General features: G+C 42.2%; 1 protein-coding gene across 1 annotated transcript in view; it reads right to left on the reverse strand.

Annotated features, from left to right (window-relative positions):
- The window catches only part of CRACDL (CRACD like), a 45,573-nt gene extending 29,463 nt beyond the window's left edge, over nt 1–16,110 (reverse strand). Inside the window, exons 1-5 of the mRNA XM_079720404.1 lie at nt 16,031–16,110; nt 9,219–9,387; nt 7,752–7,811; nt 2,607–2,742; nt 2,094–2,258 (exon numbers count right to left, since the gene is read on the reverse strand). Of these exons, the coding sequence (XP_079576530.1) occupies nt 2,094–2,258; nt 2,607–2,742; nt 7,752–7,811; nt 9,219–9,387; nt 16,031–16,100 (600 nt within the window). The 5' untranslated portion in view covers nt 16,101–16,110. The remainder of the gene's footprint in view (nt 1–2,093; nt 2,259–2,606; nt 2,743–7,751; nt 7,812–9,218; nt 9,388–16,030) is intronic.
- Nucleotides 16,111–18,347: the final 2,237 nt, after the last annotated feature.

Genomic DNA, 18,347 nt, shown 5'->3' on the forward strand with positions numbered 1-18,347 from the left:
ATCACTGTGTCTTCAAAAACCACGACGATAAAGATGATAGTTTTTAAGTCTTAAAGGCTCAAATTTTGGTTTCCAATGAAGCTAGTGGATTGTTCCTACTACCCAATACTTGATAAATTCTCAGAACACTTTTTTAAAATAACATCACCACCAAAGGAGGGGTGTTGAAAAGGACAAGGTGAGCCCTGCCCAGTACGAGTGGCTCCCAGTCCGCGGACTGTGGAATTTGTGCATCACAGTGCTTTGCGGGTTTGGGAGCTGGGCTCACTCCTTAATCCTTAACAGATTTAGAAGCTGCCCGCTCTCCTGTACCGTCTGTCCCAGCTAAACGCAGAGAACCACGATGCCGGGAGAGTCAGAGAACTGTGGGATGGAATGAGGGTGAGTCAGTCAACAATGGCTCGCCAGACACATCTCCCCAACCACGCAGCCTGAAACGCACAAAGTCACATCCACTCCTGAGGCTGTGGCCACTGCGCTGCCAAGATGTGTGTGTCACGTGGTGAGGACACCTTAACATGGCCATCAGCCTGTCAACCTGCCCCTCCAGTATTTTAAGGAGCTAAGGGGTGCAGGGTGGGCCTGGAATCCAGGCAATGGGCCAAATCTTCCTCCTTGTCTTTCTCTGCTTTCTCCTCGAGGTGGGAGAGCAGGTGTGGGTGCCCTACTGCCCTCTGACCTGCTCGCGGAGCAAGCAGGGACAGGTTGACCCTGGGGCAGAATTCTGGAGAGAGGCATTCTCTGGCCTTCTGTGCAGAAACCCACACCCTGGGCGTGTTCACTCTTAGCTACACCACAGCTCTTCCTCTGCCTTCATCCGTGGGGCTCTGGGAACCCACAACAGCAAACAAGTCAGGTAAATACTCCTTCTCCTGCCTTTGCAGGGGGGGCTTCTGAACGTCCAAGTGGAAGTGACTGCTGAATACATTTCAGAGCAGCACGGAACCTGCAGGACTTGCCTGAGGATGGCCCTCGACCAGGGCACAGGGACCCTCCGAGGACACACAGGGCAGGGGTGCGGCTATATACGTAATGGGCCGTAACACGGATAACTCCAGCTCCATCCACCCCACAGCAAGGCTTGTCTACAAGGGGGAAATGATCAGCTGTTTAGTCGTTTATGTATTCATGTAACATAAGTGATATGTATTTTATCACTGAGCCCACTGTATGGGCTCAGCATGGCAGCACCACGAGCTATGTTGTTTACACTAGGGGTCTCCAACCCCACCCGGTCGCGGATCGGTACCGGTCCGAGGCCTGTTAGGAACTGGGCCACACAGCAGGAGGCGAGGGGTGGCGGGCGGGCGGGCGAGTGAAGCTCCGTCTGCTGTTCCCCATCGCGCATGCTACTCCTGGAGCTATCCCCCCCTTCCCCTACCCCGCCACATCCCCCTCCCCCTCCCCGGGCCCAGTCGGTGGAAAAACTGTCTTCCATGAAACCAGTCTCCGGTGCCAAAAAGGATGGGGACCGCTGGTATACACACAAAAAGTTCAATTCTTCCTCCTGGATTCCAAAGCGGGTGGGGGACTTCTGGGATCAGTTCACCGCCCTGCTGAGGTCAGAGACACCTCTCCTGCTTGTCAAACTTTCCCTGCTGCCCTGTCTACCAGCGCCATGCCTCACATTTCTACCCCTAAGCTAACAAGTTCTCAGAGTCCCAAACTCAGATGCGGGAGCCTAGACTAAGTCCTATATGTTGCCACTCCCTTCTCCCTCCAGCCAAATGTCATGATGACAGAAAACAGATTCAAAGCCGTTTTCCTTCTTTTGGATGAGAGGCCCGGTCTGGTCATCCGCTCAGACAGGAAAAACAAGGTATAGCGTTGATTGTATCAGCCCTCTAACCATCATGGAAAATGTTCCCCAACCATATCTCCTAACGAGACCTGAATTTCTGCTCCAAGAATGAAAACACATACAGTCCAAGGCCGACAGTGGGTTCCAGTGACCTGGCTAGAACCCCTCCTGGCTGCACTGAGCAGGACCCAGCACGGGAGTCTAAGGGGAACACACACAGGGACCACCAGAGTCCCCGACAGCCCTATGTGGCAGGCGCGGATGGAGCCGAGGTGGTGCAGGCTACACTTGCCTTTATGGTGGTGCCGGGACCGATGTCGTGCAGCAAGGACATCTCTGGGGGGCTCCTGGGCAGACCGTCGTCCTCAGAGCTCATGCCAGCATCATCTCCCCGCCTGGCCGGAAGGCCCCCCGGAGGAGGTGGCGGCCCCATTTTCACATTACACTGTATTTTTAACTAGATCGGAATAAAGAACATGTGCTGTTGTTTTCGTCAGCCACTTTTCTCAACAAATCCTCCCACTGCAATTCATTCCTTCAAGCGATATTTTCAGCACCCTTGCCTGGGGCAGGGAACTGAACTGCGAGTCTGCCACCAGCTCCGCCGCTGTCATCCTGAAAATGAGTGGTTATAACTGAGAATGAGGTACGGTCCAATTGTAACTAACTGGGTGAGTCTTGGGAGAGCTGCGATGTGCATGCAATTGGGCTTTAAAATAGATCAAGTAAACCCAGCAGAAATCAACTTAAGACTTCCCGATACCTGACATAACGTACCCAGTGCCACCACGGGGAAAAAGTTTACCTGCAAAGCTTTAATCCGGTCACACACATTTTCTTGGGAAAAGACCCGCACTGGCCGAGGAGGGTCCTGTCCAGACTCAGGAATGAAAATACTGTCATGTGAGAGGGCCCGGCTGCCCAGCGTGCCCCTCGACTCCCTAGGACAAAAGAAGCACTGTGACCCTCGGCTGGTCCCCATCTCTCCCCGGAGGGGCTCGGGATGGGGCTAAGGGCACATGCTACAACAAGCCTTCAGCTGCATTTATTTTTTTTAACTGCTTATGACTTCGGTTCATCCTGTCAAATACCACGGTCAATTATTAGGAGCTTTGTAGAGATAGGGATTTTTCTAACAGATCTGAAGGTTGTGTGAATTCTTTTCCTTAAGGGAAAAACCAAGGTCTGACGAGGTGTGAGGTCTAGGACAGCAGGCCTGCAGAGAGGAAGGGCTGGCAGGGGGCCTGGGCTGGCTGGCAGGCTGTGCAGACTGTCCTGGGTGCCCGGGGAGGGTGAGGTCTTTCCTTGTGGGCAAACATGCAGCCCCTCGGTGGGCTGGAGGCCGTGTTTGCACAGCAGGCTGAGGGCTTGCCAGACGGAGGCATCCTTACAACGTGGTCCAAAACACACACATCCACGGCTGGGTTTGAAAGGAGAATTGCGATGTGCAAAGCCACGCCCTCATCTCATTACCTGATGTGATCTGTGCAACCCAGCCCGTGTGCCAAGGTCCTGGGGCGTAGATGGTGGGCCCTTCTGGCATCACCATCCCAGCCCCTTCCCCAGCCCCGAGCTCAAGGCTCCAGTTTGGAACTGAACCCACAGGACATTCACAAAACGTGCTAAGAGGATGTGGGAGTTATCGTCAGATTTTCCTAGCGGCGCTGGCGGCCTGAACAATAGGTGGAAGGAGGTGACTGAGACACGATGATGAAGGAAGGAAAGCCTGTCCGAAGACGCTGCCACCTTCTGCACCAACAGCCCTTCCCCCACCCCAGCCCTGGGCATCCTGTCCTTTGTGAGGCATTAGGGACTCCTAGGTGTGACCCCGCCCCATGTTGGTTAGTGATGTTTTCTAGCTTCCCTTCAGCTGCTAGAGTAAGTTTGCAAGTGGGGAACCCGCAGCTCACAAATGTCCTCACGTTTTTGGGAGAGAGTGAGGCCGAGTGAAAGAACCAGGAGGGCCTCCTGCCAATGGCAGCTGTTGTCACAAAGATCATATGCACACCTGGGCTTCCCTCCCACAGCGGGCAGCCCATGGCCACACCCTCTGGAAATCATACAATCACTGCCCAAACACCTCCACTCTGGGTGTAACTAGAATTCAAGACAGTGTGAAAAGGCCGCTGCAAAGACACAAAATGCTATATGCTCAAGGCCATTGACTACAGCATCATTTATAGATGCAAAAGACTGGAAACAGCCCACATGTCCCTCAGCAGGTACCTGAATAAACTGTGGGACGTGATATACTAGAGGCTCTGCAGCCGACCAAAGGGGTGAGGAACAACCCTGTGTGCAGGGAGCACCAGACTCTACTAAGTGAAAAATAAAACCGGAGTGCAGACAGTGCTGTGTTAGCTCTGTGTGGGAAAGGGGGTATGAACACATACAAACATAGGTGTGTTTGCATATATTTTTAAAAAATAAAAATAGAAAGATAAGGAACCAATGAATAAAACTAGTCTCCTTTAAGGGGAAGGATAGAACAAGACGGGACTCAGGGTACCAAGGTTTCTACTTACACTTACAATGTTGTCTTTGAAACTATGAAAACATTTTGCATCGTTAAAAGACAAAATCAAACAAAAGGGGAAATCAGCCTCTAAAACGAGAAAACAAACAGAAGGAAACAAGTCTAATTTTATACCAGGTTGTCAGCATAAACACAGAGAAAAGAATGATTTCAAGTGACTTTAACTCGACATCCAAGTGACTTTTGACTCTACACTTGTAATAGGATAAATTCTGAGGACAAAAAGCACAAAGACAGCAAATTGTACTTGGTCGTCTTAGTAGCAATACTGGTTAAGAAAAACAGTGCAGAGCAATCTTTATAGTATGTACCCTCCGTGTGGGAAAGGGGAAATGACATTATTATAAGTATATGAAGTGATGAAGAAAATAAATAACGTTGTTAATATCATTAGGAACCAAGAGTTCCAGTAAAAGAGAAAAGTGAATTCAAACAAAGAATCAAAGAAGCAACAAGTCTGTCTAAATAAATTTGAACTGGAAATACCAGTGAATTAATGATTTATTTTTCTCTTAAAAAAAACATATTTCCTAGCTACATCCACTGGAAAGGTCTAGAAGCAATGACAGCCAACTAACAATCATCAGCCCTGGCAGGCAGATTGTGGTCGCTAAAAACCACTTCACACTAAAAGGAAATGGTTGATTACAGGTCTAGGGCAGGAAACGTACAAACTAACTTGGGATTTCTCATCATGCACGAAAGCAAAGAACCTTCCAGAGACAAATGGGGTCATGTCCAAAGAACCAGGAGCTAATCTGAAGTGACTCTCAGTAGCATAAGATGGGACAGTGTGAGCATAAAAATGAACAGAGACTGTCATGGGTTAGAGCAAATCAACTATATAAAAATCCACGCATTCACAATGATAGTCAAGAAAAAAAAAGAAAAGAAAAAAAGAAAACTCATCACTCAGTTTTGGAAGTTTGCTAGGGTACCAGGTCATTACTCTGAAGGTAGATGGATAAAAGGAGAACCAAGCATTACCCTGCTTTTCCTGTACAACTTGTATTTCAGAGCAACCAAGGAGTTGATGAAGGAAAGGTCTTCTGCAGAGACGAATGCTAGCTAGCACAAGCAGAATGAACGATCGAATGAGAAAAACCACCATTTTACAATGAAATAATGGATCTAGTAATGATCATCAGCAGGTGTAGAAACTATCAGGTGAAGGTTCGTGGATGGATCACACTGAGGGAGACCCCCTGAATCCACTGCTCAGTCTCAGCATCACCAGAAGTGGGACAAACGGAAAGCATGTGCCTTGTGATGTGATGTGACAGTAAGTATCCAGGACCGTCTTGAATCTAAATCTAATTAAATATCTAGATTCAGCTATCATTCTACAAGAAATTCAGAGAATATAGACATGAGTTCAATCATACCAAAAGAAAGCAAATCCAGATTGTGGGATATTCTCCATCTGATCAATGACATGAAACAAAGCAGGGAGGGTGAAGTAAAATTGTTATAGATTAAGAGACTCAAGAAGCATAGCCCCACTGACACAATAAATGGGCATCAACTTTTTAAACCCACAGGGTTTCATGTGGTTTGTCAGCATTAATGTACATTGGTAAGTGGACATTTTTGCCCATGGTGATGGATGAGAAGTTGCTACAGAGTCTAGAAGGCTCACGGACTCTTCAAAGAGGCTAAAGAGTACCTTTAAATTTTTGTCTCTTATACGGTCAATTACTCTATGACACAGGAACCAAGAATATACCATGGGGAAAGGACAGTCTCTTCAATAAATAGTGTTGGGAAAACTTGGACAGCCACATGCAAAAGAATGAAACTGGACCACTATCTTATACCATACACAAAAATCAAAATGGGTTAAAGACTTGAACATAAGGCCTGAAACCGTAAAACTCCTAGAAGAAAACATAGGGAGTAAGCTCTTTGACACTGCTCTTGGCAATGACTTTTTGGATTTGACACCAAAAGCAATGGCAACAAAAGCACAAATGAACAAGTGGGACTGCATCAAATTAAAAAGCTTCTGTGGCACAATACTGTAAATCAACTATACTTCAATAAAAAAAAAAAAAAGCTTCTGCACAGCAAAGGGAACCATCAACAAAATGATAAGGCAATTTACAGAATGGGAGAAAATATCTGCAAATCTATATCTAGTAAGGGGTTAATATCCAAAATATTTAAAGGACTCATACAACTCAACAGCAAAAACCCAATCCAATAAAAAAATGAGAAGATCTAAATAGATATTTCTCCAAAGAAGACAACAGACGGCCAACAGGTACATGCAAAGGAGCTCAATGGCACTAATCATCAAGGAAATGCAAATCAAAAACAGGAGACAAAGCTTCAGGTCTGTTAGAAGGGCTTTTACAAAAATGACAGGAGATAAGTAGTAGCGAGGATGTGGAGAAAAGGGAACCTTCTGCACTGTTGGTGGGAATGTAAGTTGGGGCAGTCGCTATGGAGAACAGTATGGAGGTTCCTCAAAAAATTTAAAATAGAGCTATCATATGATCCAGCAATCCTGCTTCTGGGTGTTTATCTGAAGGAAATGAAAACAGGATGTTGAAGAGATATCTGCACCCCCATGTTCATCGCAGCATGATTCACAATAGCCACACAGAAGTGTCCATCAATGGGTGAATGGATAAAGAAGATGTGGTATATATATACAACAGCATATTATTTAGTCATGAGAAAGAAGGACATCCTGCCATTTTCAACAACATGGATGGACCCTGAGGGAATTGTGCTGAGTGAGATCAGACAGAGAACGAAAAATACTCAATGATCTCACTTACATGTGGAATCTAAAAAAGTCGAACTCATAGAAACAGAGTAGAATGGTGGTTACCAGGGGCTGGGGGGTGGGGGAAATGGGGAGATGTTGGTCAAAGGGTAAAAACTTCCAGCTATAAGATGAGTAAGTTCTGGAGATCTACTGCACAGTGATTATAGTTAATTATACTGTATTATATACTTGAAAATTGCTACGAGAGTAGATCTTAAATGTTCTCACCACAAAAAAGAAACGGTAATTAGGTGACATGATGCAGGTATTAGCTAATGTTATGGTGGTAATCATGTGGCAGCATGTAAGCGTATTAAATCAACACGTTGTACACCTTAAAACTCCCATAACATTATATGTCAATGATCTCTCAATAAAGCTGGAAAAAAAAAGAGAGAAAGCTCTTGTCTCACCTCTGCGCTGTTCTCTAAGGACATTATTTGCACTTCCCGGGCATCATCATACTCCACCCCAAGCTTCCTCTCCTAGCATCACTCTAGCAAACTTTCACCAGTAATTGAAGACCCGCCCCTGCCAGGTGCTGAGAATATAAAGATGAAAGGGGCACTGTCTCCACTCTCCGTGGGCTCTGGTGATAGATGACGGACAAGTGGACAGGTCATTTCAGCCCAGCTCACCCCTCCTGCTGTGTTCTTATTCCTTGGCTGGAGGGGCCACTGAGTGTTCTGGTCGAGAGACGGGGCGGGTAGAGGCGGGTGTTATAACGTCCCTGGGGCTGGCCCAGTGAAGACATGTAACAGTGAGCAATTAATTCTATACGATAATGTCTTGCTCCCCAAGAGTTTGGAGCTGCCTTAAAAATGCGTGTATAGCCCATCCTCTCCGCTCTTCACAAGGTCCCATGTGGGTGCCTCCTACTCCCAGCCAGCACCAGAAAAAACAACCTGAAAGACAAAGCTCAAATCTCTCCTCTTTAGTCGTTTGGTGCCACCAAGCGGTCAGTGTAATTTCTACTCCTTTAGAAACAGGCAAGGAGACTGGGGAGGAAGGAGGGGACAGGACCCCTCCCGGGGATGCTGAAGCCCATGACCCCATCTCAGCACGGTCTGTCTCCCAACCCCAGGATCATTATGCCTTATCCTCAAATTAAGGTGTCCATGTGGTTTAAAAGAAACCAAACCTGGCATGGCAACAAATCTGGTTTTGGTTTTGTTTTTTCCCTTTTACTCACAGAAATAACTGCTGGAATAACCAAAACTATATTTTGATGAAGTACAAGTTACAAAAATACAGATTTCTTCACTAGACTTCCCCATATTTCATACCTATTGAAATACGGGTTTCTGTTCTTCCTAACAATATTTTTGGATGATTTTTCTAAGACTGAACAGCAAGAAGCCTTCCCCCTACTCCTCTGTCTCTCCAATGGAAAATTTTCTTATTGGGTTACTGAGGACTCAGGCTTAGAGAGATGTATTTTTCTGGTATAGTATCCAGGTCCTCAAAAGAGTTTTAAGTCAAATTAAATGAGGGATTACTTCCTAATCTTGCTACTTTCAGCTGTAGGACATTGGGCAAATTTTCCAAAATTTCTCTAAAGCTTGGTTTGTTCATTTATAAAATGGTATATCTTACCTCCTCTCCCATAGTTATGTAGACTTTTTATTTATTTATTTATTTATTTGCGGTACGCGGGCCTCTCACTGTTGTGGCCTCTCCCGTTGCGGAGCACAGGCTCCGGATGCGCAGGGTCAGCGGCCATAGCTCACGGGCCCAACTGCTCCGCGGCATGTGGGATTTTCCCGGACCAGGGCACGAACCCGTGTCCCCTGCATCGGCAGGCGGACTCTCAACCACTGCGCCACCAGGGAAGCCCTAGACTTTTTTAATATATACACACCTGGCACATAGCAGGTACCTGATAATGTTCCCCTGCCCCCCGCTCCAACTTTCTCCATCCCTATGTACGAAAAGACAGAAAACACCATATCTATGGAAGAACCTCCAGTGGAATTACCTAGGAGGAAAGTAAGCTCAGAAATCCACCAAGTTACCACGACAACGAGCCCAAGTATTCGGGTCCTCCTGTGACCCCTCCTGCCCCTTGGAACACACAAGCCTGAAGGATGGAAAAGGCAACTTACTCCAGCTCGTCCTCTGAGTCGTAGCCCACTGGCCCTGACTCGATGGCAATGACCTCATTCTTCGCCTGGCTTTGTTTCCAGGTGCTACTTCCTGTGGAAGAAGGAGATTCCTTTCTCTTCTTCTTACCAAAGAACTTCTTAAACGTTTTGAATTTGGACTTTTTCTTTCCTATGCAAAAAGAATGCATGTGAGTATTTACCAGACACGTATGAGAAGTGCACGAGAAGGAGAGAAAGTAAGATTTCTGTCTGTGCGTCAATTATTCACTCCTGAAAAGTCCTTTTACCACACAGAAGGATGTGAAGCGCACAGCGTACCATTTTTGCACACCTGAAAACATCTTGATTTCTGTCTATTTTGGACATTGAATAAAAGAGCCAAGAAAGCTTTGGAGCATGATTACAGAATCAAGGCACAAGCAACTTCCCTCTTGCTTGAAATCAACAACTTTTTAACATATCTTTCACTTCCTTGGTTCAATTCATTCCTAAAGAGTTTATTTTTTTGATGCAACCATGCTTTTTATTTCTATTACCATACATTTGTTTTGCCCATTCTTGCATTCACACAGCACATCCTGTATGAGTAGAATCATACAGCTTATACTCTTGTGTGTGGCTTCTTTCCCTCCATATACTGCTTTTGACACTTTGCATGGTGATGCATGCATTTTGCCTTCTTCCTCTTTTTCTAAATTGCTAAGTAATATTCCACTGTATAAATGAAATCAGATTTTAATCCCTAAAATAAAAATAGTCAAAAGCAAAAATTCCTGATGAGGTAAAGCCCATAAATGATAACCCAAATTATTTTCCAAGATAATCCTCAAGTGCTAATACATATATATAAATATATGTATATATAACTGAATCACTTTGCTGTACAGCAGAAACTAACACAACATTGTAAATCAACTATACTTCAATAAAATAAATTTTTAGGGGCTTCCCTGGTGGTGCAGTGGTTGAGAGTCCGCCTGCCGATGCAGGGGACACGGGTTCGTGGCCCAGTTCGGGAAGATCCCACATGCCGCAGAGCGGCTGGGCCCATGAGCCATGGCCGCTGACCCTGCGCGTCCGGAGCCTGTGCTCCGCAACAGGAGAAGCCACAACAGTGAGAGGCCCGCGTACCGCAAAAAAAAAAAATAAATAAATAAATAAAATAAAATAAAATAAATTTTTAAAAAAGCCTCAAGTGCCCATGATTTCGGCAGCTCAGCAGTCCATTCCTTTCCTTCTGAATATGAGAACTAACAACAGAAGGATGGAACATCACAGGTTACCAGGATGCTGTCTAATATATCCTGAAAATTTGCTAACAATTGATTCGTTTGATAAGTAAATCATTCTGTAAGCTGAATTCTTTTTTTTATAAATTTACTTTTATTTATTTTTGGCTGTGTTGGGTCTTCGTTGCTGTGCTGCTGTGCCTGGGCTTTCTCTAGTTGTGGCAAGTGGGGGCTACTCTTCATTGCAGTGCGCGGGCTTCTCATTTCAGTGGCTTCTCTTGTTGCAGAGCACGGGCTCTAGGCACGTGGGCTTCAGTAGTTGTGGCATGTGGGCTCAGCAGTTGTGGCTCATGGGCTCAGTAGTTGTGGCACACGGGCTTAGTTGCTCCACGGCATGTGGGATCTTCCTGGACCTGGGCTCGAACCTGTATCCCCTGCATTGGTAGGCAGATTCTTAGCCACTGCGCCACCAGGGAAGTCCCTGAATTCCTTTTTAAAACACCAGGATCTTTATATTTGGTTTATGTTCATGGCCCCCTTGGGAAGTTTACATGATCTTGCCTTAATGTGGAGAATTTCTTAGGATTACTCTATAGTTGGAGTACCTATATTACCTTAGGTGGAGCAGATCCCTGCCCAAAAGGAAATGAGTTCTACAGCCAAGTTTTCTTAACTTCCAGTGGAAGTTTCCTTACCTTGATAATCTCAAAACGTTTATGCTGTTAACTGATGGGTCTCAAAGACAGCTTATTATTTGGAAAGCCTCTTCAGAGTTTTTTGCATCTGCCAGGACACCATCTGGCCTTTGCCTAATTGACAAACAGGTACGCACCCCTGAAGGTCTGAACAAACATGCAGCCTCACGATCCTTTACAGTCAAAGATGCTGTTTCGGGATTAAAGCCAGTGGCTACCAACACCCAGAGTACAGCCGTTGAACACTTGTTTGATTTGCCATGATTAGTTGGCCATCCACTGGAGGCCCGTTTGTGTTATATCTGTTAGGCTGCTAGGCTTTTTCATTCAATTTCTTTAATGGTTATAGGAACTATTTGGGTTTTCTATTTCTTGAATTTGTTTTATTGTTTCATTTTTCTAGAAATTTGTCTTTATTTCCCACATTTTCAAATGCACTGGCATATGGTTGTTAGTATCCTCTTATTATCTTAGCATCTGTACTGTCTATAATAAAGCCCCCTTTTCTCAGCCCTGATAGTATCTGTCCCTCCTTTTTTCCTGGATCAACTACACAAGAGGTTTGTCAATTTCATTTGCCTTAAAAAAGTTTGGCTTTGTTAATTCTTTCTACTGAATGTTTATTTTTTTTATTGGACTAATTTCTGTTCTACTTTTTCTTTCCTTCCTCCTCCTTTCTTTAGGTTTACTTTGCTATCTTTTTAAACTTCTTGAGATGAATATTTGGCTAATCAATTTTTAGGCTTTCTGTTTTTATAATACACACATTTAAGGCAATGTATTTCCTTCTAAATCTGTTTTAGCTGTATCTACATGTTTTTTCTTCTTTTTTAAAATATTTATTTCTTTATTTATTTGGCTGTACCAGGACTTAGTTGTGGCACACTGGACCTTCCTTGCACCACGCGGGCTCTTTTAGTTGCAGCACACTGGGCTCGTAGTTGTGGCATGTGGGATCGTTTTTGTTTTTGTTTTTTAGTTGCGGCTATCGGAATTCTAAGTTGCGGCACGCATGGGGGATCTAGTTCCTTGACCAGGGATCGAACCCAGGCCCCCTGCATTAGGAGTGTGGAGTCTTAACCACTGGACCACCAGGGAAGTCCCTGCATCTACATGTTTTGATATATAGTTTCCTTACTATTTGCTTGAAAATATTTTCTAATTTTCATTATAATACCTTTTTGGACCTATAGGTTATTTAGAAAAGTATGTCAATATCCAAGCACTTGGGGATTTTCTTATTATCTTTGTTATTGAGCTCTAACTTAATTGCGCTGTGGCCAGAGAACATACCCTGCATGATTTGAATCTGTTCAAATTTGTTGAGACTTGCTTTATGGCTTACCATATATTTGTAAATGTTCCTAGAGCACTTGAAATAATGTATTTTCTTCAATGTTCTATATACATCGATTAGGATAGGCCTTTTTCTTTTTAATTGTGTTGTCCAAGTACTTTGTCTTTAATTTTTAATACATTTGTCCTATCAATTAGGTGTATTAAAAATAACCCACTCTGATTGTAGATTTATCGTTATTTAACTGTCAATTTCTACTCTATAAATTTTGACATTATGTTGATAAATGTCATAGAAAGGTAAAATTAATATCTTCCTGGGGAAGTGAACCTTTTGTGAAATGACCCTCTTTATTTTTAGTAATGCTTTTTGCCTTAAATTTTATTTTGATTGCTATTGGTACAGCTATGCCGGCTTCCTCTGGCCCAGTGTTGCAAGGCTCATTTTTTTCTATCCCTTTTACCTTCAACTTTTCTGAATCCTTATATTTAAGAGATATAGAGTTTTAGAAAGCCAATTTGAGCTTTAAACTTCTAACTGGAACAATTAATGTAACTAGCTACTGACACTTTTTCTAATTACTGATATGTTAATAAAAACAAGTCTACCATCTCTGTGGTTTTTCTTAATCTCCTTTCTTGCTGTCTTCTGGACTAACTGACTTTAAAAAATTATTCCGTATCTTCCCACTTCTAGTTTGTAAACTTTGCCTTTTATCTCTGTTCTTTCACGGGTTACCCTAGAAATTATACCACACATTCTATTAAGGGACGAAACAAGAAAGTTAGAATACTTTAATCCTATGTTTATGCCCTATTGTTTTCATTCTGATCTTTAAAAACCCAAAAGATATTATTCCATGTTCATTTAGATGTGTTTGCTTGTTTCTCATTTTCTTTGCTTATAATTCCTTCCTGGGTCCAAATCCTCCATCAAGGATGATTTTCCTCCCACCTGAAGGGAGATTCTTTTAGAATCTGAGGGTCTCCTGGTGACAAACTCAGTTTTTGTTTATCTGAAAATGCCCTTATTTCTCCTCCATTCCTAAAATATCGTATTCCTAGGTTTAACATTCTAGGTTGGCAGTTATTTTTTCTAAGTTATTCTTTCAGTAATATTGAAGACATTATTTCACTGTTTTGTGGCTTCTGTCGTGTGGTCAGAAGTCAGTTTTTTTGTTCCTTCGAAGGTAATCTTTTTTTCTCCAACTAATTTTAAGATTTTTCATTTTTGTCTTTGGTTTTCTACATTTTCATTCTATGTGGAATTCCTTTTATTTATCCTTTTTGGGATTCATTCAGTTTCTTAAATCTGTGGACTGGGGCATCTTTTGTTTTTTTTTTTAAAGTAAATTCCAGAAAATTCTCAGCTATTCTCTCCTCTCCTGAGACTGCTTTCACTTATCTCTATGCTTCTTGTTCTCTTTCTGTATTTTCCTTCTTTTTACCACTCTGTGATACATTCTGTATACTCTCTTGTGCTCTCTCTTGAGCTGATATAATCTGCTATTAAACTCATCCACTTAATTTTTAATTGTAATAGTTTTACTTATTTCTAAAAAATCCACTTGATTGTTTTTCAAATCTGGTACCTCATTTAAAAGTTGTTTTAAAAATTACATCAGTAAAATTGACTCTTTTTGGTGTATACAGAGTTGAATAATCACCACCAAAATCAAGATACATCATCATTGTGCTGTCTTTTGTAGTCAAACCCTTCCCCTACCTTTAACCCCTGGAGAGCACTGATATCTTCTCTGTTCTTATAGTTTTGCCTTTTCCAGAATGTCATATAGAGTAATTCAGACAGTATGTATCCTTTTGATTCTGGCTTTTTTCACTTACCACCATGCATTAGAGATTCATCCATGTTGTTACATCAATCAATAGCTTGTTCCTATTATTGCTGAGTACTGTTCCATTGTATAGATATAAACAAGGTGGTAAACAAAATGAAAATTGTTATAGGTTTTTGCATAAACATAAGGTTTCACTTCTCTTAGGTACATACCTAGGAGTGGGATTGGTGGCTCATAGACTAAGTGTGTACTTAATTTTATAAGAAACTGCTAAAATACTTTCCACAGTGGCTGTACCATTTGCATTTCCATCAGCAGTATATGAGAGTTCCACTTGCTCGGCATCCTCACCAGCATTTGTTTCTGTTTCTGTTTTGCCATTCTAACAGGTGTATAGTGGTATCTCGTGGTAGTTTTAATTTGCATTAACTAATGACTATTGATGTTGAGCACTTTTTCATGTGCTTTTTTGCCATCTGTGTATCTTCTTAAGTAAAGCATCTTTAAAAACCTTTTGCCTAGTTTTAATTGGGTTGTTAATTTTCTTCCTGTCGAATTTTGAGTGCTCTTGTCAAATGTGATTTGCAAATATTTTCTCCCAGTCTGTGATTTGACTTTTCATTTTCTTAACAGTGTCTCTTACAGAGTAAAAGTTTTAAATTTTGATAAAGTCCAATGTATCGACTTTTTCTTTTAGGGACTGAGTTGTCATATCTATGAACTCTTAACTAATCCTTGGTCATAAATATTTTCTCCTATATTTTCTTTTAAAGCATTTATACTATTACATTTACGACTATGATATATTTTAAATTAATTTTTGTATACTCATTTGAGTTCAAATAAACTTTGAACTCTCAAAGTTCATTTTTTTACATATGAATGTCCAATTGCTTTAGCACCATTCGTTGGAAAGACAATTACCAGCGCATCTACTGAAATGTGACAGAGGAAAAGTAGTCCTAATATAGAATAATAAGGAAAATCTATCTGTAATATATGAAATAAAGCCTCTAATGAAATTAGTATCTGAAGCTAAGAGATAAGAGCTAGGATTTAATATTATTGGAAGCTGCTTCCCCTGAACTACCTCAAAGACAATCACTACTAGCACTTTGACTTAAAAGAGAGAGACAGAGAACTCTGTCACCAAAACAAGGTGAGTAAGAATGGCTGATACAGGAAAAGGCACATGTGGGGAGATTAACGCTTTCTATTGTCAGTTTTACAACTCTGTAAAGACGTACAGAGCAATCTATGGATAACAGTAAACCAATCGCATGTGTTACGAGATGATAATTGTTGGGCTTGGAATTTAGCTCAGTAGAAAGTGCAATAAAGGTCTCCTGAAGGAGAATAAAAGCCATAAAACAGGAATCAAAGGCTCTCTCTTGTTATCATTATTTCTTCTGGATGATTAGACCATCCAATACTTTGCCCGACGTCCTACTGAAACTTTTGGATGTTCCTGGATAATAAATGATTCCATTGCATCTCACTTCCTTTGCTTTCGAGTCAACCAAACTTGGGGACATGTTCACCTCCGGGAAGGAGGAAAATGCGTAATCTACCCCCACCCCCGCTGCCGTGTCTGACAGAGAAGCAAAGGAGCACTGCCCCCCCGGTGGCCGCCAACAGTCTGGACGTGCTCTCCAGCCACATGTGTCTGAACACACTGTGAACTGAACCCACACTCCACGTAGAGAACCCAAAGCCCTGGCTCTAGCAGCCCCTCTCTCGGCCCTACAACGCAACAAGGGCTCCGCCCAGCACAGGGGAAGTAAGGGCCTTACCTGTGCTGTCCTCCCCAAGGCCTTCCGCAGCCTCCCGAAGCTTAATGTCCATCACCCTCGTGGAAATCATGTCCAGCTCACTAAAATCAGATAGAAAGTCATGTTAGAGGAACAAGTCTAACAGAAGTTACCAATGACTGAAATGGTGGTGACTGCCTTTTGCCCGTGTCCCTGGCAAAGACAGATTCCAGGTCAGTAGAGGCCAAAAACATGTCCACAGCTCAAGCTTAGTAACCACATCAGCATTTATCTAATCACTGACCAGAGCCATTTAATGGAAAACTGGAAAATGCTTCACCGATTTACACAATGCAGATTTCGTTCCTTTCTTTGAAAAAAATTTTTCGGAAATTAGCTTTTTCTCTTGTTCACTGTAGAAAGTTTGGAAGATAGAATGAAAATCACCCATTATCCCAGCAACCAAGAATGACTAACTACGGAACGTTGTAATGTATTTCCTTCCAATATCTTTTATGCAAATATTTACGTGCACAAGCACACATGCATTATATTAGTAAGACGGAGATCCTGATTTTCTTATCCCACATCAGTAAAATTCTTGATGTTATTGTAATGGCTACATAATGTTTTGATATTATGCTGTACCATCACTTATTTATATGGTTTCTTTTTTGAACTTTTTATGAAAAATTCCAAACAGATATAAAAGTACAGAGAATGTATAATGAATTTAAAACATGGTGACTCTTGCTCGTTTTTACCCCGTCTCCACTCCCCGCTAACTAGGTTATTTCAAAGCAAATCATTCCACATACCATTATTATTTCATCCATAGGGACGTGGCTTCTCCCTAGATTAAAAATGTCTGACTCTTCATGGAAATCAAATAAATGACTACTGGTCAATATTCCTGCTACAGAGTATTGAGCTGTGTCCCTGCTTTCCACAACTGACTTTTAAACAGCACATTCTATCCCACACAGACTAACTTACTCATTTATTCCTTATTGGCAATTACTATGAATCCTCGTACTTTAAAAGGGAGCTAAAATATTTAATTAACCAATTAACATTTACCACTTGCACACAGTACATAATGGGAAATGATAGGAAAAATTAAAAAAAATATTTAACAGAAGAAAGAAGATGCAGGTCTTTGCTAGAGCTGGGTCTAATATTTAGGTCTCCTTTAATATTAATGTCAAACTGCCCCATCCCTGACCAGCCAATTCCTTAAAAGGTGAACAAACCTTCATTAGCCTTGCTTCTTGATTTTCATATAATTTGCCTTTACAAAAATGTTGGGTCAACAGAATGAAGGAGGAAAAAACCACACACACAAATCATCTCAACTGATGCAGAAAAACCATCTGACAAAATTCAACACCCTTTTATGAGGAAAAAAAGCGCTCAAAAAACTAGAAATAGAGAAAAACTACCTCAGCATAATAAAGGCCACATATAAAAAGTCCACAGCTAACATCAGACTCAACACTAAAAAATGGAAAGTTTTTCCTCTAAGATCAGGAACAAGACACTCTCACCACATCTATTCAACATAGTACTGAAGTCCTAGCCAGAGCACATAGGCAAGGAAAATAACTAAAGGGCATCTAAGTTGAAAGGGAGGAAGTAAAATTATCTCTGTTCACATGTGACATGATCTCACATGTAGAAAATCCTAAAGATCCCTGCCACACCACGCACACACAGAACTGTTAGAACAAATAAATGAATTCAGCAAAGTTGCAGAACACAAAATGAACACACACACAAATCAGTTGTTTCTATAAACTAACAATGAACAATCCAAAAAGGAAATTAAGAAAATAATTCCATTTACAATAGCATCAAAAAGAATAAAGTGCTAAGGAATAAATTTAACCAAAGAGACAAGACTTATACCCTGAAAACTAGAAAATGTTGATGAAAGATTGAAAATAACGCCAATAAATGGGGCTTCCCTGGTGGCGCAGTGGTTGAGAGTCCGCCTGCCGATGCAGGGGACACGGGTTCGTGCCCCGGCCTGGGAGGATCCCACATGCCGCGGAGCAGCTAGGCCCGTGAGCCATGGCCGCTGAGCCTGCGCGTCCGGAGCCTGTGCTCCGCAACGGGAGAGGCCACAGCAGTGAGAGGCCCACGTACTGCACAAAATAATAATAATAATAATAATGCCAATAAATGGAAGACATCCCATGTTCATAGATTGAAAGCCTTATTATTGTTATGATGTCCATACTACTCAAAGCAATCTGCAGATTTAATGCAATCTTTATCAAAATCCCTGATCCCATAGTATCCTGCTGCTTAATGTTACTATAGGGGATGGGATGGCTACCAGAGAATTGAAGGAAGA

Source organism: Hyperoodon ampullatus (genome assembly GCF_949752795.1).
Source record: "Hyperoodon ampullatus genome assembly, chromosome: 15".
Classification (NCBI taxonomy): domain Eukaryota; kingdom Metazoa; phylum Chordata; class Mammalia; order Artiodactyla; family Ziphiidae; genus Hyperoodon; species Hyperoodon ampullatus.